The 24,482-nt window shown below is 36.2% G+C and overlaps 1 protein-coding gene across 7 annotated transcripts in view; it reads left to right on the top strand.

The window, feature by feature from the left end:
- Positions 1-24,482, top strand: part of DIP-zeta (Dpr-interacting protein zeta) — a 403,629-nt gene that overhangs the window by 27,559 nt on the left and 351,588 nt on the right. For 6 of the 7 annotated variants that reach the window (XM_070106684.1, XM_070106682.1, XM_070106680.1 and 3 more), the window contains one exon: positions 19,724-20,163. In XM_070106684.1, the coding sequence (XP_069962785.1) occupies positions 19,830-20,163 (334 nt within the window). In that variant the 5' untranslated portion in view covers positions 19,724-19,829. Of the gene's footprint in view, positions 1-19,723; positions 20,164-24,482 lie in introns of those variants that run through there. The other variant, XM_070106685.1, reaches the window with a different exon arrangement.

Below are 24,482 nucleotides of genomic sequence, written 5' to 3'. Positions count from 1 at the left end.
CAACCTCATATACCCCACATATTAAATCTAACCCCATTGGTTCAGTTTATATCACATATAACATGTTTGAGTTAAATAGCTTCTTTTTATAAAAGTTAACATTTATGAGAAAAAAATAGTATTGACACAAAATAAATCTATGATTAATTACTCGGGTACTAAATTGCACCAAAACACTCACCACTTTCACACGTTATCAATTGAAAAAGAACAAATATGGTTAAAAATGTATAAAGGATTTTCCAATCCGCAATTTTATTCTAGTCTTTGAAACTAAAAAGTTGTTTAAAAAAATGATGTGAAAAACGAGATGAGAATATAGATTTCTGGGCAGCGTTGCTACAACGTTGCTCAGTCCCGTAGAGCGGTGATATTGCGGCCTAGAGTACCGGCGCGTCATCGGTGCTTCGTGTCGGTGGCTCCTTAATCGGGACACAGGAGGGGCTGCTGGTCGCCGGTGCTGTATTGCCCGAGTAGATAGTGGTTGTCTACTTGGAGGGCGGCTGCGCGGGGCAGGCGGCCGACCGATGTCACGTCTCGGGTTGCGATGGAACAACGTATGATGCAACCTACCGCATATTTGGCACAGATTGACGGACGTGCACTCCTGAGTGTTATGTGCCGCTGTCAAGCAATTGAAACAATAGTCGGTGAGGGCGGCGGCAAATGATGCATCGGACGCGCTGCGGTTCCCTGTTTGCTGTTGGTGACGGTCGCGCGCTACTTCGAGGAGCAGTTGCAGTTACAGATCGGGGCGCTGGAGTAACCCCAGGTCGCGGCACATTGATAGCCGACCGAATAGCAGGCGTTGGCATATTTGCATCTGCGTCCATAGTTATCTATGTAGAAAATATTATTGGGCTTTATAAAGTTTTAAGATATAAGTTGAAATTGGCATTCTACAACTCTTGGTAGCATGAAAGGGTCGTCACATTGATAGACTCGTTAGTTTATATACTTATATATACGGATTGTTGTCGAGTTTGCGAGTTATTGTCTTTTCGTTTTTTCGTCGATTTATTGAAACGGTTATGAATTGCGTTTTCGGGATTATGATCGGTTTATCGTTTATCATTTGCTTTTTCCTTTATATCTGCGGTTGGTAGAAAGCACCGCTTCATGAGCGGTCTGGTTAGCGTTCCGCTTTGGGTACGGAGATCAACTACTCTTATATGACCGTCGGAGCCATAATCTAGCTTTTCTATGCGACCAAGCCGCCATTCGGTAGGGGGTAGACAATCATCATGAATAATGACACAATCTCCAAGCTTTGGCCCTTGTTCAGGAGTCTTCCAACGATATCTTTTATGGAGATCCTTTATGTACTCTTCTTTCCATCGGCGGCTGAAATCGTGATGGAGAATTTTAATTCTTTCCCAGCGATTTAATAAGGATAGCGACTCCACGCCTGGCTCAGGTACGGCCAGAATGGGTGTTCCTTTGAGAAAGTGCCCTGGAGTTAAGGCTGTGAAATCTGAGGGATCTTGCGAGAGGGTGGTGAGAGGCCGTGAATTGAGAACGGCTTCAATTCGAATTAATAATGTAGTGAATTCTTCATAATTGAATTTGTAATTTCCAGCTACTTTTTTTAAGTGGGATTTGAAGCTATTTACAGCTGATTCCCATAAACCACCCATATGAGGAGCGCTTAGGGGGGATAAACTGCCAATTAATGCCTTGTGGTGCGTACTTTTGTACGATCTCAGGTGAGACTTGTTGAATAAAGTCCACAAACTGTTTTTCGGTGGCTCTTTGAGCGCCGATAAAGGTTTTACCATTGTCGCTCATTATCTTCGATGGAAAACCGCGAGCAAATGCCGCAAGGAAAGCCTCCTTTGTCAGATTAGTACAAAGCTCAAGGTGTACTGCTTTTGTCGTAAAACAGACAAAGACAGCCACATAGCCTTTCATCAGAGTGGGAGACATTAACATGGACGCCTTTATTTGAAAAGGCCCAGCAAAATCGACACCTGTGATAGAGAAAGGCAGAGCAAAGTTGCAGCGTTCCGGGGAAAGTGTTGCCATAATCTGTGTTCGCATCTTTTGCTTGTGCGTGGTACAGATTTTGCACAAGAAAATGCACTTCTTTATTTGGGGCTTAAGTCGGGGAATGTAAAATTCTTGGCAGACCATATGTTGCATGAGACGATGTTCGGCATGAAGCATTAATATGTGGATTGTAATGTGGCAAGTTGAGACTTCTCTGGTACAATTATGGGATGGCGTTCGTTATACGTTAGGCTTGAATTGGCAAGCCGACCATTCACACGAAGAAGACCTTTCGTGTCGAGGAATGGGTTTAGAACTAAGAGTGAACTCCTTTTGTCAATGGGTTTTGATTCTCTTAATAGTGTTATATCGCGGCTGAAGTAGCGCGTTTGAGTTGATGCGACTAGAGCGACCTTTGCCTTTTGCAATTCTAGGTGCGTCAATGTATCGCATTGGGGGTACTCTGAGAGAACTTCCTTAATTTTAATTTTAAGTCGCTCTATGAACTTTAACATATAGGCGATTACTCTGAGGGCTCGGGAGAACGATGAAAATCGCTCAAGGATGTCAGTATCCTCCACTGCTGTGTGAAAGGAGTCGATTTTTCGACTTTCTGGGGCAATTATATTGCGCATGGGCGATTGTGGCCAAGAATCGGGAGATTCTGTTAACCATCGCCACCAGAGAGTGGTGGTGGCAAGATGCAGGGGTTTGCATCCTCTTGTACCTAGATCAGCAGGATTGTCAGCACTGGCTACATGTCGCCAAGTGGCTGATCCTACTAGGTCAAGTATTTGAGACGTTCGATTAGAAATATACGAGTTCTATGCATGTGGTGGTTTTTCTAACCAGGCTAGTACAATTTCAGAATCGGACCACAGATACAATTTGTATTTTGCCATATTTAAATGCATTCGCACCATGGATACTAGTTTGGCTAGTAGTAGCGCTCCGCATAGTTCAAGTCGTGGCAGACTTATTGTTTTTAACGGAGCTACTTTTGCTTTTGCTACTAGCAAGTGGCTTGTGGTCGCAAAGTCGTTTTGTGTGCGAACATATATAGTTGCGCAATATGCCTTTTCAGAAGCGTCACAGAAGCCGTGTAGTTCGACTGTGTGCTCTGGGGCATAATTTACCCATCGTGGGATTTGTATCTGTGAGATATCGTTTAGATTGTTTGCAAACTGGGACCACTTTTCTAAACCAAGTGGTTTTACTTGTTCGTCCCAGTCGGTTCCATCTAGCTATAATTCTTGTATTAGAATTTTCGCTTGTATCATAACTGGCGAAAGCCATCCTGCGGGGTCGAAAAGTTTCGCCACAGAGGATATAATTTGACGCTTCGTTATGGCGGATAATGCAGATATTGACTCTGTAATGTATGAAAACTGGTCAGATATCGCATTCCATTGGATCCCCAGAGTTTTTGTTGTACTTTCCTTTTCGAATTTAAGGAAATTAGTATCTAACAAGTTTTCATGTGGTATATTTTTTAAAATATTAGGGTGGTTCGCCGTTATCTTTTTCAACGGAAACCCTGCGGTTTTGAGGGCTTTTACCACTTGTAATAGTGACTCGTATGCTTGTGGAAGACTGTGACTTCCAGACAGGATATCGTCTACATACGTTTGTGTTTTTAACACCTGGGTTGCCAGAGGAAATTCTGACTTGGTGTTTTCTGCCAATTCGTGCAATGTTCGAATGGCTAGATAAGGAGCACAGTTGACGCCAAAGGTAACTGTTTTTAATTTATAGTCGCGGAGTGGACTACTGGGGGATTTTCGGAAAATGATTCGCTGAAAATCCTGATCGTCTTTATGTACGACTATTTGTCTATACATTTTTTCGACGTCTCCGTTGAATACATATTTGAATATACGCCAATTTAAAATGAGTAGCATTAAATCTGGTTGGAGCGTGGGTCCCGTAAATAGGATATTATTTAGGGAATTCCCCGAGCTGGTGGATCTTGATGCATTAAAGACAACTCTTACCTTAGTTGTTTTTTTGTCTGGCTTTACCACTGCATGATGAGGCAAGTAAAATGAGTAATATTTGCCATTTATTATTTTTTCGCATCGGCTTACTTAATCCATGTGGTCTAAATTGAGGTATTCTTCTAACACGCCATCGTATTCTGGCTTAAGCTCACCTTTTTTAAGTAAGTTTTTTTCCATACTTAAAAACTGCTGTATTGCAGAGGTGCGAGAGTGACCTAGGGCGAGTGTGTTAGGAAATTGTTGTTTTAGTGGTAGTCGTACGACATACCGACCATTACCTGATCTAGTAGTTGTGGCTTTGTAAAAGTCTTCACAATACTGATCTTCAGGGGTTGTGATTGATATGGGGGGGTTCTTCTAACTCCCAAAATTTTTTCAATTGTGAATTGAGGTATTCGTTTGAGATTTCCTGAACCTGAGTGGTCATGGTGGTAACTGGTTCCGAAACTAGTCCACTTAGGATCCACCCAAAAATAGTATTTTGTGCCAGAAGTGTATTTGAAATTTTCTCAATACCTTAAAGTATTATCTGTGGTATGAGATCGCTGCCTAATAGAAGGTCTATTTGAGCGGGAGTGTTGCAGTTGGGATCTGCTAGCTTTAGGTGTGAAACCTTTTGCCAATGCTTGCTATTTATGTGATAGCTTGGAAGCATATTTGTAAGTTGCGGTAAGACTATAGCTTCTGCTTGTATGTGCTTATCCGCTTGGGGGGAAATTAGGGTAATGGGGCAGATTTTATTTGAGTTTTGGACTACTCTTCCGCCCATTCCCGTGATTTCAAAATTGGCTAGTTTTGTTGGAAGTTGTAGCCTAATTTGAGCCCTAGACGCTATGAAAGATCGTTGTGATCCTTGGTCTATTAAGGCCCTAAGTTTAAACAGTTCTCCTCGGTGTTCGATGGAGACGACTGCTGTGGGTAGTAGTAATCTACTTTGATTTTCGCTGTGTAGCGTTTGTTTTTTTAATGCCTTTGAGCAGCATGGTGCTTCTTGGCAATTTTCGGGATTTGCTGTTGCAACTAAACCCGTGGCTCTTTTCATATTTGCGCTGTTTGGGGGTGAGCTGGAATATGTGCTGTAATGCAGCATTGAATAATGTCGTTTATGACAATAAACGCAATTAAATTTGCTTTCGCACTCTTTAAGTGTATGTGCATGTGACAGGCAATTTGTACAAAGTCTTTTTGTTTTTACGAAATTATTTCGATCGATAATATTCAATTTTTTGAATCTCTCGCAAGATTTGAGCTTATGCCCCCCTGTACATAGTTCGCATGACGTTTGTTTGTACTGTTCGGATGTGAACGTTTGATTTTTGAAAAAGCTTCTATTTAAATTGTTGTTGCTACTGGCTTGGGGTCTGTGGAAGCTTCTATTTAGGTCGTGTTGAACGGTTTCCGTTCTGACCATTTTTTTATCTACCCTTTCTGCGATTTCGTATTGGGTTATTAAAAAGTCTTTCATCTGTTGCCACGTTGGGCATTTTTTTCGAGATGAGAGCGATTGCTCCCACAACAGTAACGATTTTTCTGGTAAAGCGGAGGTACATATGTTTACCAGTATTGGGTCCCAGCTGTATGTGGGAATATTTTGTGTCGATAGAACCGACAAGCAATTAGAAACAGTGGATTGCAGTTTTATAAACTCTTCACTCGTTACTTGCTTATCGACCAATATTCTTTCATTTTCATATCTAGATTTAAGAGCTTCCCAAGCCAAATTGAAATTATCGTCGTTTAATGCGAACTGTTTTACTATTACGCCTGCTTGACCTTTAGTTTTGTATCGGAGGTGATACAATTTTTGTGCATTTGATAATTTTGGGTGGTTCATGTAAACGGCTGTAAACATGTCCCGGAAGGACGGCCATTGTTAATAACCACCATGAAATATTTCTGTGTCACATGCGGGCACCTTGAGATGGATGCCTGAACTTGCCTCTTGACTTTGTACTTGTGGCAGCTCTACTCTCTGATGTGGAGTAGGTGCAATTGCTTTTATTAGCTTTAGTTGATCGGAAATCATTGCTTTAGTTTCTTCGAACTGTTCTAAGCAGTTTTCGTATTTGGCGTAAGCCGAAGATTGCGTCATATGCAGCTTGGAGACGTTTCCAAAAATTGTCAAGATTATCTTTTTTGATTTCTAATACCGATTCAGAATTTTTTTGAATCGGCGAAGATGAAAATCGAGTGCAGTATCGTATTAGACTGTCACTCTCAGCAATGAATTTAGTGTAAGAAATGTCTTTACCCCTCTTTTGCTTTGTAGCACCTTGCTTTAAGCGTGTAGCTTCTGCAGGTGTACATGGACTTTTATCATCTGAAATCATCTTTGGTACTTTTAACAATTGAGATATTTTTGATTCTTTTGAGTCTGAGCTCATTTAAAAAGGTTTGCCGAAATAAATTAAAATATTTTCAGTGTAATAAATATATTGAAAACTCTTTTAAGAAAAGAAGATTCTATTTTTCTTATATATTTATTTATTTATTTTTTTTATGAATAAACCTAGTGAATCAATGACGTTTTTAATCTTCGTATTAACTCGTATGAGTAACTGAACTCTTTTAAGATAGTAGGAGTTTTTAATTTGATTAAGTTTAAGCAAAAATTCGCGTATTTAGTTCGTACAATACGAACTCGCCATATTTTTTTTTTTAATTTAATATTATTTAATTGATTATTAATAAACGCAAATGTTTTTATTTTTAATTTTATTTGTATGTATTATTATGCGTCCGTGATTCTTATAGGGTATACCTATAAGCGGATCAGCTGATACATATGTACTTGTCGTTATGCGCAATAGAGAGCTCGTCTTAGAGATCAATGCGCTTTGTACATATGTATGTATGTATTATATTATGCTTTGCGCAATCCTGCTTGTTTTTGTTGGTCAAAGAACAAGGGGTATTGCGAATATTTGCCAATGTGGACTTTGAAGCGAAGTACGTATGTATGTTTGTAAACCTGTGCCGGTATGTATGTAAATGCAAGTGTATATATGTACGCAGTGCGAAAAGACCGCGAAAAGGAGAATAATTGACCGCAGGTATTCTCGTAAAATGTATGTATATATGGATGAACGCTGTGCTGGAAGAGCGAGAAATTGCAATTGGTAATGTGCCGATATTTCACCGTATGCACTTATGTATATATGTATCAAATTATGATCTTGTACACGTATATTAAAAGACAAAATTTAATTTATGTATGTACATATATGTATTGCTCTTGGCAATTATATAAAATGTATTTTCAAATATATATATATATGGTTGTTGTTAGATTAAGTATATATGTAAAAATGTATATGTGCATATGAATATGTGGTATATTGTATGTACGTATGTATATATGTTTGTAAATTAAAATGCATATATGTATTTATGTAAATTTCTGCTTTTTTTTTCTGTTAGGTTCTCAATTTGCCTTAGCTTACTTGGTTTGACGCAATCCTGCTTATTGCTTTGTTAAGCGTAAGGGGTATTGCTGGAAAAGTTTGCAAGTGAATACTTGAAATATTTTGGTGTGTTGTTGGAAACGTAAAGTGTGTTTTTAATACACTAATGTAAGCATACAAGGAAATCACCCTATTTTTCGATAGGTATATATATAATATGTACCAAACTCTTTCGGCTTTTTCCGTAAATTAAACTGCAAAATTGAGACAGTTTGGTGTCCGTTATATTTAAATATTAATTTCGTTTTTTATATGAAAAAAAAACGTAATTTGCCATGCATATATACATGTAAATATACTCATTAAGAGGAAGCAATACAACTCACTCTGATTTCCTGCAGGGGTTGTGGGAGATATAACGTAGATGTTATAAGGTTTGGTTGTCCCAGCTGTTGGATTATATGTTTTTTGTATCGCGCCCGCTGTTGGTTTATATGTATTTTGATTGGTATGTATTTTGTATCGTTTTGTTATTTTTATTGTTTTATGTGTTTTTAATATTTATTGTACTTTTATTTTATTTTTTTTTTTTTGTTTAACAGCATTCTAGTGATGTGTGTATATGCACTGCACTGCACTTATTGCACTTATATATGTACGTATGTATTTTTCTTTTGTAACAGCACTTTGTTTTAAACTAAAGCGTTTTTTGTTTTTTTTCCCTTTTTTTGTAACTGCACGTACACTGTTACGTTACTGTAATTTTTCTTTTTTGGTAACTGCAGTGTATTTCTTCTTATTGTTTTTTCCTGTTTTTCACTTATTTTTGGCCATTTCACAGCCTTTCACTTTAGGTTTTTGTTTTTTATAAATGTTTTTTTTTTTTTTTTTTTAAACAGCCATAGTGCCGTCCACTAGGGCTTGAAGGACCATAATTACTCGGGTACTAAATTGCACCAAAACACTCACTACTTTCACACGTTATCAATTGAAAAAGAACAAATATGGTTAAAAATGTATAAAGGATTTTCCAATCCGCAATTTTATTCTAGTCTTTGAAACTAAAAAGTTGTTTAAAAAAATGATGTGAAAAACGAGATGAGAATATATATTTCTGGGGTGGCGCAGAACAGGATTCGGATGATGCGTATACGACGGCGATCGATCGAAAAAAAGAGTCGTATCCAGTCGTCGATCCCTTTTGTTGGTTGGGTAGAGTGGTGAGATCGTGGGTGTGTTGGTGGTGTGGTGTGTGTTGGTAGCCCTCGGTGAATTGTGTAAAGTTGTATGTATTGGTGTGTGGTGTTTTCAGGAGTGGATGGTATTGTTGTGGTGTGTTGGAATGTATCAGTGTTGCTTGTGAAGTGGTGTGTGGTGCTTGTGCAGGGATGTTTGCTAGGAAGGCTTACAGCTCATTTAGCCAATGATCAATAACATAAGTTAATAAGATACCAAATAATAATCGAGTAATGAATGTTGAATTCTTTCGCAACATTTTTATACTTTCGCAACATGTTGCAACAGAGTATAGTTTTGTTCACCAAAGAGTTGTTTGCATCACCTAAAGTGATAGATATAGATTTCTATATACATATATCTCTTCTAATATTTGGTGATAATCAGTGGTTAGGTATATTTTCCCAGCCATCACTCGCAAAGTCAAATGGTATACTCGTTTGAGATTTCTTTGTGGATTGGCTGATATTTTCGGTAGAAGGTCAACTATGGGCACTGTGGTCCACATATTTAGTACTTAGGGGCTTGAACAGTTTTGGTTCGATTTAGACAATTTTTACTTTAAACGTATTATTCACGCAAAGTTTTACCGATATAATCATTGTTGCTTGATATGCATAGTGGAAAGTGAAAGAATCAGATGGAATTTAAAATGGTGTTATATGGGAAGTAGGCGTGGTTGTAGTCCGATTTCGCCCATCGCACTATAGTATAGAAATATAATAAGAATGTTACGTACCGAATTTGGTTGAAATCGGTTAAGCAGATCTCAAGATATGGGTTTTCATCTCATACCATCCCAGAGATAAAATTTAATGTCTCTGGCGTGTTTTTTGTTTTTTTTCCCTTTTTTTGTAACTGCACGTACACTGTTACGTTACTGTAATTTTTCTTTTTTGGTAACTGCACTGTATTTCTTCTTATTGTTTTTTCCTGTTTTTCACTTATTTTTGGCCATTTCACAGCCTTTCACTTTAGGTTTTTGTTTTTTATAAATGTTTTTTTTTTTTTTTTTGTTTAAACAGCCATAGTGCCGTCCACTAGGGCTTGAAGGACCCTAATTACTCGGGTACTAAATTGCACCAAAACACTCACTACTTTCACACGTTATCAATTGAAAAAGAACAAATATGGTTAAAAATGTATAAAGGATTTTCCAATCCGCAATTTTATTCTAGTCTTTGAAACTAAAAAGTTGTTTAAAAAAATGATGTGAAAAACGAGATGAGAATATAGATTTCTGGGGTGGCGCAGAACAGGATTCGGATGATGCGTATACGACGGCGATCGATCGAAAAAAAGAGTCGTATCCAGTCGTCGATCCCTTTTGTTGGTTGGGTAGAGTGGTGAGATCGTGGGTGTGTTGGTGGTGTGGTGTGTGTTGGTAGCCCTCGGTGAATTGTGTAAAGTTGTATGTATTGGTGTGTGGTGTTTTCAGGAGTGGATGGTATTGTTGTGGTGTGTTGGAATGTATCAGTGTTGCTTGTGAAGTGGTGTGTGGTGCTTGTGCAGGGATGTTTGCTAGGAAGGCTTACAGCTCATTTAGCCAATGATCAATAACATAAGTTAATAAGATACCAAATAATAATCGAGTAATGAATGTTGAATTCTTTCGCAACATTTTTATACTTTCGCAACATGTTGCAACAGAGTATAGTTTTGTTCACCAAAGAGTTGTTTGCATCACCTAAAGTGATAGATATAGATTTCTATATACATATATCTCTTCTAATATTTGGTGATAATCAGTGGTTAGGTATATTTTCCCAGCCATCACTCGCAAAGTCAAATAATATACTCGTTTGAGATTTCTTTGTGGATTGGCTGATATTTTCGGTAGAAGGTCAACTATGGGCACTGTGGTCCACATATTTAGTACTTAGGGGCTTGAACAGTTTTGGTTCGATTTAGACAATTTTTACTTTAAACGTATTATTCACGCAAAGTTTTACCGATATAATCATTGTTGCTTGATATGCATAGTGGAAAGTGAAAGAATCAGATGGAATTTAAAATGGTGTTATATGGGAAGTAGGCGTGGTTGTAGTCCGATTTCGCCCATCGCACTATAGTATAGAAATATAATAAGAATGTTACGTACCGAATTTGGTTGAAATCGGTTAAGCAGATCTCAAGATATGGGTTTTCATCTCATACCATCCCAGAGATAAAATTTAATGTCTCTGGCGTGTTCAGTGCTTGATTTTTCGCGCTTTTAGTAGTTTTTAACAGTACCGTTATATGGGGGAGGTGGGGAGTTGCCACCCGATTTCAACTATTTTCACACTGTGGGTAGAGGTTCTAAAAAAATTTGCTTCCAGTGAATTTTGTTATTATAACTATAGCGGTTTAGGAGATATGCACATTAAACCTATTAGAGGCGGGACCACGCCTACTTTTTAAAAAAAATTTTAACTGCAGATGCCCCTCCCTAATGTGATCCTGTGTACCAAATCACATTCTTATATCTTATTGCGGAGCTTAGATATGGTAATTTATTTGTTTTTGATTAATGGCGTTTTGTGGGCGTGGCAGTGGTCCGATTACGCCCATATGCAATACCAACCGTCTCACGGTACCCAGAAACACGTCTACCAAGTTTCAAGAAGATATCTCAATTTTTACTCAAGTTACAGCTTGCACGGACGGACGGACGGACAGACAGTTACCGGATTTCAACTCGTCCCTTCATCCTGATCATTTATATATATATAACCCTATATCTAACTCGATTAGTTTTAGGTGATACAAACAAACGTTAGGTGAACAAAACTATTATACTCTGTAGCAACAGGTTGCGAGAGTATAAATATACCGGACAACAATGCTAAAAAAGTTTTTTAGGGTGCTGGACTTTGTATAGAGCAAATAAATCTTTCTAGAAAAAATTTCATGGAATAAATATTAGTAATGTAGTATCAAAAGGGCTAAAGACCCTTTTTATGTGGTTATAGATAAACTGCGACCATCGGTTTACATGCTACTGTCTATTATTTCAGTTTTGCGACACATTTTAATATGAAGGTCATGAGGTGAACTGTAAACTCACGAAAATTACACTTTTACGTAGCGCCGTTGGCAGCTTATGAAAGGTTTAGATATTAAGACAGAAAGAAGAAAATCTACATACCTGGTCTACATATGTGTATAACATACTTAATTATATGTAAGTTATTGTTAATTTAGCCTTTATGGGTAGACCCTTCAAAATAGGTACCATAGAGCCCCCTGTTTTAGAAAGCGTTTAACAAAAGTAATTTACGGAGGGATTTTCCGAGAACTTAATTTCAATACAATCAAATAAACTACTAATTTCTAAAATATAAATATAACTAAATATTATGTTAGTGAATAGCTAAGTAATATATAGGTATACAAAAGTACGTAAGCTGTACCAACATGTTGCAAGAGTATAATAAATATCAGTACACTGTGTTTGTAGTTTCAGTTTCACTAGATGTCTTTACAAGCAAAGTGCTTTATTCAAACTAATTTTAGTGTATTACACAGTACAGTGTACAGTGACGAGCAATAGCATAGCAAGGACTTACAAGGAAACAGTGAAAGAGAGCAGCACCTAGGATCCAACTTTTAACACCCGGACGGACTGAATTATATAAGTATTATCTATAAGTATTTTATATATTAATCCATTTATTATTAATTATTCATGCCTAGATTAGGTAGAAAATCTATATTACTAAGTCGTCTTCAGAATAGAAGACGTATGAGAGTTCTTCGTGCAAACTCTTTATATAGAGATAGTGAGCAGTCACAAAATACTGTAAGTAACGCTAATCGTAGATTAGATTCCGATGTACGTCTGTCCGAACAAATTATCAATACAAATCAACATAGAACCAGGAGGGAAAATCCGCAAATTCGCTCTGAAGAGCAAATAAGAGATACTCGAGGTCATAGGTCTCGGCGTGAAGACCCCGATGTTCGATCTGTTGAGCAAATTGCAAATACTCTTCAACGTAGTACAAGGCGGCAAGATCCGCAAATTCGCTCTGAAGAGCAAATAAGAGATACTCGAGGTTATAGGTCTCGGCGTGAAGACCCCGAGGTTCGATCTGTTGAGCGAGTTGCAAATACTGTTCAACACAGAACAAGGCGGCAAGATCCCCAAATTCGCTCTGAAGAGCAAATAAGAGATACTCGAGGTCATAGGTCTCGGCGTGAAGACCCTGAGGTACGATCTGTTGAGCAAGTTGCAAATACTGTTCAACATAGAACAAAGCGGCAAGATCCACAAATTCGCTCTGAAGAGCAAATAAGAAATACTCGATTTCAAAGATCTCGTCAAGAAAATCCTGAGGTACGTTATGATGAACAAAGTAGGAACACTAGGGATCATAGAGAACTTCGCGCAAGAAATCCTGAGTATAGGAATTTAGAGCGCATTCGTGATCAAATGCAAAGGGAACATGCAAGAAGAAATCCTGAAATAAGGAGAGAGGAGCGTGATAGAAAAACACAACGTCGACAGCTTAGTAGGAGGGGTATGAGGGAAGAAATTTTGAATCAGAAATGTCTTAGACAAGGTCAAGTTCGCTTTCGTAGAGATAACCCACTCAATAGACAAATTGGAAACCAAAGGCAGTCCCAACGAATCCGATTAACGAGAGAAAATAATGTTATAGAAACTGATAATAGTGGCAATTTAACAGATTTCAAAAACATTTATTTCCAAAATATAAATAAGGGCCCTACTGAAATATGTATTTGCTGCGGCGGCTTATGGTTTTCACACCAAGTTCGCAAATTGAATTTCGAAACTATTGCGCAAGGTCACCCGAATGCTGCATCCGCCTGCTTTTTAATGTAAAAATTTCCTTCAGAAAATGGAATTACAATTTTTGTGCTACTTGCAAAAATACGATTGTTAAAAAGAACGTTCCAAAAATATGTTTAGCTAACGGTCTAGACTTTCCTGAAATACTGGATTGTTTGAAAGGCTTTACTCCAATTGAAGAACGTCTCATAGACCTAGATTGCCTTTTATGACAATCCGTCCGTTAGGATATCAAGGTCAGAGTTTGCTCAAAGGTGCTGTTGTTAATATACCAATTTCTGTTAACAATATTGTGACATCTCTACCAAGGTCCTTTGATGAGGCTCATGTTATACAAACTCACTTAAGAAGGCGTTTGGAATACAATCATGATTACATGATCGATACCATACGCCCCGCAAAGATTATGGAAGCTTTGCAGTTCTTAGTGAATACCCCTCTGTATCGTGAGCACAATATACATATTAATGAAAACTGGATTTCAGAATTTAATAACCAAGAAGAAGTTCCGTTGGTTGCATCTGCAGAGAATTCCCGATTGGTTCAATCTTTTCATGCAGCACAAACTTCTCATGATAATCCCTCAGGTAATAATATTCCCACGGGTCTTTTACCTTCAGGGCTAAATCCAGGCGGTCAAGAAACTCTTTTGGACAATATTCCTGTAGAAAACTTAGACTATAACTGTTTAGTTATAGCGCCAGGTGAAGGACAAAGACCAATTGACATAATTCAATATAATAATTCAGAAGAGTTGTCATTTGGAACAATATACGTTGGGCAGAAGCGTACATGCTCTGAAACGTATAGCAAGATAATACGTTCTGAAATTCGCCGTTTTGATAGAAGAGCGTGTACCATTCCAAAGTTGTTCTATGATTACAAAAAATTAGAACTGTTATAAATTTAGAATAGTACATCTATTTGCCTTAGAAAGTTTTCAGGTCGCAACCGAGTTACGGCCCAAAATCTATTAGACGGAAACTTTGTTCAAAACTTGATTCAACACGATGATGGTTGCAAGGTTTTGAAAAGCGTTAGATCCTCACCTGCGCACTGGGAAGCTGAGAAGAAAAAGGCAATCGCTATGATTCGCCAATTTCGGCTTATAACCTTCTTTATCTTTTTATCGGCTGCAGAATCTCAGTGGGTTGAGCTTTTGGTCATCCTCTCTAAAACTGTTGATTCTTAAGATATTTCGGAAGAGGAAGCCAACAGTTTAACAACCCAAGATAGATATCGCTTAATTAGGTCAGACGCGGTTACTTGTGCTAGATATTTTGACTACCGCTATCGACAAATTCTAAAGCTTTTTAAAGATAACGCCGGCATTTTTGGCGAGCATTTTGTTACAAATTTCTACTGAAGAGTGGAGTTTCAACAGAGAGGTTCCCCGCATGTACATGGCATGTATTGGCTTAATAATTCTCCCAGGATCAACCTTCCAGATCCTCAGATATTCCCTGAGTTTTATTGACAATTATATTTCTACCGATGGTTCGATCAGCCACTTAGAAAATTATTTGGGTTATCAAAAGCATAACCACAGTAGGTTTTGTACTAGGGAAATAAGAGGACAACAGTTTTGTCGTTTTGGTATACCATATCCACCAATGCCTTCAACGCAAATACTGTTACCTCTTACAGAAGCAAGTCAAAATTCAGAAAGACACAAGGAAAACTTTTTCAAAATTCAAAACTTTTTAAATTCAAATATGACTACAGAGGACATTTCTAATTTAAACGATTTTGAACACTTCCTGTCTGATAGTTGAATAAATATGTCTTTTGATGACTATTTGTTAGCCCTTAGGTCAAGTTTAACAAAACCCAAAATTTTTCTAAAAAGAAAATTACAGGATCGTTTTATAAACGCTTATAATCCTCTGATTTTGGAACTCCATAGAGCAAATATGAATATCCAATATATACTGGATGCATATGCTTGCTGTTCATATATAATTAATTATATTAACAAGTCTAACAGGGGAATTTCTAGGCTCTTAAATGAAGCTATATCAGAGGTAAATGCTGGAAATTATACTATTAAGCAAAAACTTAAACATATAGGTCACAAATTTATATCAGGCACATAAATATCTGCACAAGAAGCAGTATATTGCTGCATTGGGCTCCATCTTTCGGAAGCAAGTAATGCAGACATATTTATAAATACCTCTCGACCTGAGGAACGTGTTCGAATGGTAAAACCTAGAGCGGAACTTCAGAACCTTCCTTCAGGTTCGATTGAAATATTCGTAGCCGGTATTTTAGACCGTTATGTTCAAAGATCCGATCAGTTAGAAACTCTTTGTTTAGCTGATTTTGCATCTAGGTATAAATATTTTAAATCTAGTAGAAGAGCACAAGATAGTGATCATGAAGAAGAAGAGAGGAAAGACGATAATTTACCAGAAAACGGAGTTGTAATGCCTCTTAAAGAAGGTAGCGGTTTTGTGAAAAAACGTACCAAACCTTGTATAGAAGGTATAGAAGGTTAAGCCAGATTTGGCCAGAGTTGAGTATTTCCGCGAAATGTTAATGCTTTACTATCCTTGGCGGAATGAACAGCAAGATCTCATTGAAAACGATAATGACCAGACTTGCATAACACATCGTATTATAATTGAGAAAAATTAAAGAAAATATGATGTTTTTGAGCAAAGAGAACTTGAAAATGTTCTAGAAAGTCTTTATATTGAAATAGACTTGGACGAAGGTGCTCAAAATGAACTACCTATCGTGGAAAATGAGTTCAGAGTGTTGGTACTTACAGAAATAAACCCAAATATAATTTTGCTGGACTTGCATGGCGAAGATTCAACAGATGATAGCACTGAATCTGATTGCAATATTAGACTTATTAAACTACCCCCTTTAATTCCAGTTGAGGAATTATTTTCTTTAGTTCAAAGTCTAAATACTAAGCAAAGAACCTATTTGACACATTTAATGCACCACCTAAAAACAAATCTCCCATTTTATGAGTTCATTGGCGGCGATGATTGATATCTGCAATATATCAAGCTCTTAACCATCGTTACAATTCTACACCTGGATCCAATTCAAGTTCCTTAAAAGTTCTTCTTTGCGCACCTACGGGTAAAGCAGCATTCGGAATAGGAATGACCCTTCATTCAATATTCTCTTTACCTGTTAATCAGTTGAATAGAGCGTTGAGGCCACTTAGCAATGACACAGTGAATTCATTGTATTCCAGACTAATCGATTTAAAATTAATCATAATTGATGAAATATCGATGGTAGGTGCTCATATGTTTAGCTCTGTTGATGCGAGATTAAAACAAATTTTCAAAACAGACAGCCCCTTCGGTGGTATACCGATCATAGCGTTTGGTGATTTGAAGCAACTCTCACCTGTTGGAGATAGGTGGATATTCTCTCCTAATCCCAATGATGCATACAGCACTTTAGTTGGTTCCCCTTTGTGGGAGTTATTTAAATACTTTGAATTAACAGAGATAATGAGACAACGGGAGGATCAGGCCTTTGCAATTACATTAAATTATATCGCATCTGGTACTATGACAAATGAGGACATATCACTCATTGAAACTCGAGTAGTTAATTTCGAAGAAGTTCCCGATGATGCCATACATTTATTTTGGTCCAATGAAGAGACAAATAATTTCAATGCCCTTAAGCTCAGTCGAATCCCAACAGAAGCTTTCCTTTCAACTGCAAAAGACTCAGTTACAAGAATTGGTATAAATGAAAATGATAATATTTTGGAAAGAGTTAAACTTTTCAAAACTTCTGAAACGCAGGGACTGCCCTATGAATTGACACTAAAAACCTCCGCCAAATATATGATTACAGAGAACATAAACACGTGTGATAGCTTGGTTAATGGGGCAGCTGGACAACTTATGCAAATTGATTTCCATTGTTCTTTTCTAACAATTCTGTGGATTAAATTTTTGGAACCTTCTGTTGGTTTGATAGCACGATCAAAAAAGCCTCATCCTCTAGAAAGTTCTTGGACACCAATTGAAAAAGTTCTAAAATCTTTTCAATACAAAAGAAATGAACAAATTTCAATTGAAAGAAATCAGTTTCCAGTTGTTCCGGCTGAGGGAATAACTATTCATAAAAGTCAGGGTGCCACATATAATAAAGACTCGACACAGAATACCTAGAGCTTCAATATACCTATGTCGCTTGTAGTCGAGCTACTTCTGCAGAAGGTCTATTCATCATAGGAAATTTTATTCCTCCTAACAAATTTTCTGAATCGGATCCCGTATTTAGGGAACTGAGGGAAGTGAACACAAATAAAGCTTTGACAACAAGTTTCAATTTTATGATTTCCCGAACATCAGGACATCAAATTTTATTCCATAATGTTTAGAGTCTTCATACTCACATTAGTGATATAAAAAACGACTGTTTGATGCTATCTTCAGATATTTTATGTTTTGTAGAAACTTGGAGTTATCCTTGCGAAAGTTTTGATATACCAGGATTTACTCCAATTAACGAGCTGAGGATAGATAGCACGGAAACAACCAACAGAAATAAACAGGGCATTATAATATATGCAAAGCATAGTATTGCTTGCTCTATAGAATCAAAGGCTGTAAAGAAAATTTATTCAGGCCGCAAAGTTTTAGAAGCGATTTTGTTTAAATGTTTCAATATTAATATTCTGGTTCTATATAGAAATTCAGCTTTCTCTGTCAGACAATTAATTGTAGAACTTCAGGAAGTCCTTACTTCTGAGTTAGGCAATCAAAATGTGCTAATTGTTGGAGATTATAACATTTGTTTAATGTCTACAGGGACTGCAATAAGAAATCTGCTCCAAGAAAAAAACTTTAGTTCCCTGCTTGGTGCAGAATATTCAACTACACCTGCCGGTACACAAATTGATTGGGCATTTTCAAACATGGATCCTTCCCGTGTAAATGCAATTACTTTTGAGACAGTACACAGCTATCATGACAGTATTTGTGTCTCTATTTCGAACTAAAGTTTTCAGACTTAGTGCAATAGTTCTTCATTTTTTTTTTTCCAAATATAATCGAATTGGAATGGTATAGGAATTTTGACAGTAGTTTTTAAGACAATTTAAAGAAAAATATGTAAATAATCTAATTAAGAAAATTTAAATTATATATATAATTTGTTATTATATATGACATTATTGTATAAATATATGATAGAAATTAAATAGTATAAGGGAAAAAGAAATATAATTTGGATATATGTATAAGAATCTCTACAAAAATTTATGTTTAATATTGTAAATATTATATAAAAATTAATATAATAATATTATATCATTTTTAAAGTTGTTAATATTTATTATTTTTAAGCTAAACATGTATAATAATATCGATATAATAAATAAAAAATGTTATTCATTGTTCAAAAACGATTTCTTTTCCTACTTCTCAATACAGTTGTAATGCATTCTATATAAAATCAATTATAAGCGTATACAAAAAGCATAAGAACGATTTCTCATAATTTGAGTAAATTTAGTTTACAAATTGCTATCAGGTATATAAGGGATAAGGGAAGTATTGCCCGAACTTCAAGGCTAGACCTCACAGATCGACCGATTTGTTCGGAAAAATCAGCCATCATCAGTAAACGTGGTTGTCATCCGATTTCGTCAATTTTCACAGTGTGTGAATGGAATGTCTGGGTTACCTCACAACAAATTTGGCTGCAATTGGTGAAGTGGTGAGATAAAGGATTTTATCCAAAGATGGGCGTTACATTGTCAAACTTTTAAACGTATTCCTATATAGTCCTTCCCTACAATCTTGGTTTTGAAATTTAATGGTTGTGACGTATATATTTAGTGAGTTATGTCACTTTTAGTAGTTTTCAGCATAACCGTTATATGAGGAGTATATGAAAAAGTGCTAAAAAGGCTTCTTCCCAGCAAGGTTGGTTGACTAATTTCAGTGGTTTGGTATATACTTGTATGTAAATTAAACTATTAGGGGTGGGGCACCTATATTAAAAGCTAACCGGAAGTTTGAAAATTTTATCTCAGGTGTATGGAAGATACGGGTAGTATTGGTATTTTTGATCTACCTCATGAGATATTTCCAGCCCTCAGAACAAGAATATACTCGTTGGAAAGAAATTAAGGCACAAATACGAAGTAATAACTGCTTCTTGGTATTACAAACCTGTATATAACAACCTGGGTATAATAACTGTATAGAAATAATTCTGAAATTATTATATAAGCATTTTAACAATTTTACCACTTCATTTTAAATATTTATGAACAATAGGTATATCTTTTATTACAGATTTATTTCCCAAATTTTTTGCTAATAACAATTTGAGGACAAATCATAGAAGAATACTTGAAAGATTGGGGCGGTTAAATCGGCAGTGAATAATGTGCAAACGTCAATGTCTCCTTTGTTACGAATTAATGTACTGTGCGAACTGTATAAAAAAAGAAGTAAGCTGATGGGCCTTTGGTCTCTAATCGGAGCGCTCATTGTGCTCTCAGCAACAGGTGGGGATTCCACCAGCAAAATTATAGCGCCACAACGAAGTAGCAGTATTAGCAGCAGCAGCCAAGCCAACGACAACGCAGGTTACACCACAGCAACAGTAAGTGTTGTCGGCGCAGCCGGTAGTCGTGTCAGCGGAAGCAGAAATGGGGTTGGAGGTGGCACTGTTGTCAGTGGCAATGGTGTGATAGTGGCAGGTGGTGCTGGACCTTCGTCTATGTTAAATGGTAAGTAAAACTATTTTATCCACATTAAACAAAGTTTTTTAAGCTTGTTTTAAAAATAAACCTTCTTAAATAGGGCCTGAGGGGCCTGAGAGCTACGTTTTAGAAATATATTTCTTATGGCACATTTGTGTATATTAAGATACATAAATGTACATGTATGAATGTTCATCCAGACAATTTAATTTTCTATTATTATATCAAGATTAGAATACTATCGTTTACATTTTTGGTTATTTTCCTTATCGCTTGACTTTCTTATATATATATATATATATATGTTTGTATGTAGAAACTTATGGAATTTGAAACAGAGAGAGAGGGAAGATTTTGCAATTAACGAGTGTAATAGTTTTGTTTACCCAACGCCTGTTTGTAGTACCCAAAACTAATCGAATTAAATAAAGAGTTATATACTCGTATATATGTAAAAATTTCGGATGAAGATTAATGTCTCTCCGTCCGTCCGTCTATGCAAGCTGTAACTTGACTAAAAACTAAGATATATTGATTAAACTTGGTACACATGTTTCCTGGTATCGTAAGAAGGTTGGTATTGTAGATGGGAGTAATCGGACTACTGCCACGCAAACGCCATTAATCAATCTGTGTTGATTAAAACTGCTAAAAGTGCGATAACTCATTAAATAAACAAGTCAGAGACATTGAATTTTACACTAGGATGGTACAATTAAGCTTTATTGGAGCCAATACAAAAATTGAGCAATGGGCGTGACACTGCCCACCTATAGGTGAAAACCCATATCTCGTGATCTACTTGACTGATGTCAACCAAATTTGGTAAGTAACATTATCATGAGATACTTATATTACGGAGCGAAAATTGCCAGAATATTGCGCTTAAAGTAGGCAAAATTGTGACAAAAAATAGTCAAAATCAGACTACAACTGTGCAACCCCAGATACCGAATATGTAGACCCCAGTTCTTACAGCGAACATTTTATCGAAAATATCGGTAAATCTCTGAGATATGTTATTGGAATTCGGAGCATGTATGTCAAAAATCGGTTGGATCGGGTCAATATTTCTTTTAGCCCCTATATATCTATTAGAAAGATTTTTGTACTACCGGCTGACTTTATACCGCATATATCGGCCAATATGTAAATTAGTTCTAATAACGGTGCATCTGTTGGCTATAATAGATAAAATCGGATTAATATATTGCTGATGGTATGTGAGGTACCTGAATGAAACTCATTCATTCTAATTTTTTATGTTAGCAACATGTAGTAATGCCAAAAATGGATAAAGTCGGATCAATACTACCCATATCACCCATATACCTTATATAAGATTTTTAAACTTCTGGAGAGCTTTGTTCTGCGTATATCGGTCTGTATGTACGATATCGTTTGGAAATTTAAGTGAACGTAATTTATTGGTTATGCTGTAGTCTAACGCCGAAAAAATGCGAATTTAGGAAACGAAGTACTCAATTCCCATATATTGTATGTACATAAAATAGTATCTTTATTTTTACTTTATACTTAATATGTCAGTCAGTGTGTGAGTTATTTATTTATCAAATTGCTTGAAAATATGTTCTGGAGTATACTTTAATAATGTCAAAGGTTAATACAATAAGCCCAGCCCTTTTTCTGCCCCTAATATACCCTGTATAGTTATTTCCAACTTTACTGCGGAATTTAAATAGTTTAGGTTGATCAAAATGTGTGACACTTTAATGGAATTAAGTTGGCAAGTACTCGAGTTAACCGAATTATACATAAATTATCAGTATGAAGAGACGAGTTGAAATCTGGGTGACTCTTTGTCCTTTCGTCCGTCCGTCTGTAAACTGTAACTTGAGTAAAAATTTAGAAGCTTGATGAAACTTGATACACATGTTTCCTGGTACCGTAATACGATTGGTATTGTAGATGGGCTAGATCGGACCCATGCCACGCCTACAAAACGCCATTAACCGAAAACAAATCTACTGGTTTTAGATATATTTGAGGTCACAAATCATGAAACTATCAATGATTTGTTTCCACTTTACATTACAAAAATCAGAAAACATGAAAAAATAATATCTTTGTTTGTAATGCTCATTTTGTTTTAAAAAAATAAGAATACATTCAAGTAAACAGAGAGACAAATATCCAAAACTGTTATATTTCAATAAAACACCTTTTATGAGCTTGCCTGCTTTTAAGGATCAACAGTAATCTGACATCATATGCTCTCTCTGTGATTCACTATAATTTCCAAAACTATCCGAAAAAATATCCAGAAGAAAACTAAATTTTATTAGTACTAAGAAGCCGACATTTGATCAAAATAGAAAATAAGCAATTACCATAAAAATAAGAGCACGTTCAATACTTTAATGAATATATTCGTATTCTTGACCCTTGAAACCATCCAAATTTGCTAATTTGTTCCTGATTTCACCTATTTCCAAACTATGATATAAATATATAGTGCAAATAAAACAACAAATTCTTAAATCAGTTGCTGAGGTATGAAACTTCTCTAAAACTGGGCAGTTCGAACGAATTCACATTTAATTCCCCAATTGGATTGTAGATGTCGTTATGCGTTGGATACTGAATCAGGATTGTTATTTGCGGAAGGCTACAGAAGCTAGTCTACTTAAGAACACAGATAAAACACTGAGTTTACATTTTTAGGGAACACTGTTCAAAGTAATTAAAAGCATTTCTCAAATTCTGGAAAACTCAAATAGATGACTATCAATGTATAAGAATGCAGCATTAATGCACAATTATAAATATTGTACTATTCTAATCGTATTAATGCATCAGTAAACCATGTAAGTACTTGAAAAATATTTCACAACACAGAAGTGTGAAAATAATGTTACTTCAAAAATTTATAAAGTGTTTAAAAACAACGATTTTTTGTTTTAAATCAAACCTCTGACCTTCTGTCTGTCTGTCCGTCGCCGATAAAATCAGTTAAATACTACCTCTAGCTCTTATATGCCAAAATACAAATTTCAAACTTCAGGTTGGATTTATAATGTATATATCGGTCAATATGTAAGATGTCTTAGTAAAATCAAGTGAACCTAGGTTTCATACATTGATCTACGTTATTCTAGCTGACTATACTTATACCGAATATATTATATCAGTCAATGTGTTAGTTATTTTACAAAATTGCGTAAAAACAAGTTCCCGAGTATACTTGAGCAATGTGGACCTTCTTTTAGCCCCAATATAGTGATTTCTTTTCATCTGACGTTAAACCGTTAATGTTGTGTGATATTTAAAAGAAATTAAGTGGATATGTGTTTTAAAACAAAATATGGTTCAGTGCTCAATATGAATTAAATGATCACGATCGAAGCCTTTTTGCCTAACATAATATTTTCCGTATCTAGTTCACCAATCTGACACCCAATATATTATATTTAGCCTCTTCAGTTGCGCCCCCTGAAGCGTCAGTGTTTGCCCTTAAAAAAAGATCCATCGTAAACAAGCTCAGTAAATGATTTTACTTTTCCCATATAATTTATATGAGATTTTTTGCTCTTTTGCAATACATTTTTTATCACCAAAGCAAATAAATAAACCTACATCTTTAAAGAAGTGATATTCTAATAAAAAAATTTTCGCTCTACAAAATAAAATTTTAAGGAATTTTTTTGTTTTTCATAAAAATATTTCTTTAAAAGTTATACACATTTATAGCTATGCATGAGCGTATGACAACACAGAATGTATAAATCACATGTATGAATGCTTAGCCCATTTGATATATATTTTAACTGCGAATAACTTTTTAAGGAATATTTTTATGAAAAAAATCATTACGACCTTTTGTGTAGAGGGGATACTTTTATATCAGAATAGCACTTTTTCAAAGTTTTAGATTAAATTGCCTAATCCAATATATCAAAAAATCTCATATTATATAAATGGGAAAAGAGATATTATTGGAAAAAGTTCGTTCGGCTCCCGGAGCTTCTGGCGCGTCACCAAAGACGTGTGTGGCCTGGCGTTGTGCTCATGGAACACAATTCGGCCTCTGTTGATTAAAGATGTCCTTTTCTGGATGAATGCTGCCTTCAAGCGGTCCAGTTGTTGGCACTAGAGGGCCAAATTGAGCGTTTGGCCATAGGGAAGCAGCTCGTAGTAGATGATTTCTTGCCAATCTCACCAAACACACAGCAAAACCTTCCTGGCCGTCAATCCGGTCTGGGCCACCGTCTGGGCTGTTTCCCCGAGCTTTGACCAAGACCGTTTGCGCTCGATGTTGTCGTAAGTGACCCATTTTTCATCGCCAGTATCAATCCACTTCAGAAACGAGTCGATTTTGTTGCGAT

Source organism: Bactrocera oleae, chromosome 3, assembly GCF_042242935.1.
Source record: "Bactrocera oleae isolate idBacOlea1 chromosome 3, idBacOlea1, whole genome shotgun sequence".
NCBI classification, from domain to species: Eukaryota; Metazoa; Arthropoda; class Insecta; order Diptera; family Tephritidae; genus Bactrocera; species Bactrocera oleae.
Note: the sequence above shows the minus strand (reverse complement) of the source record. Positions and strands in the feature narration are given on the sequence as shown.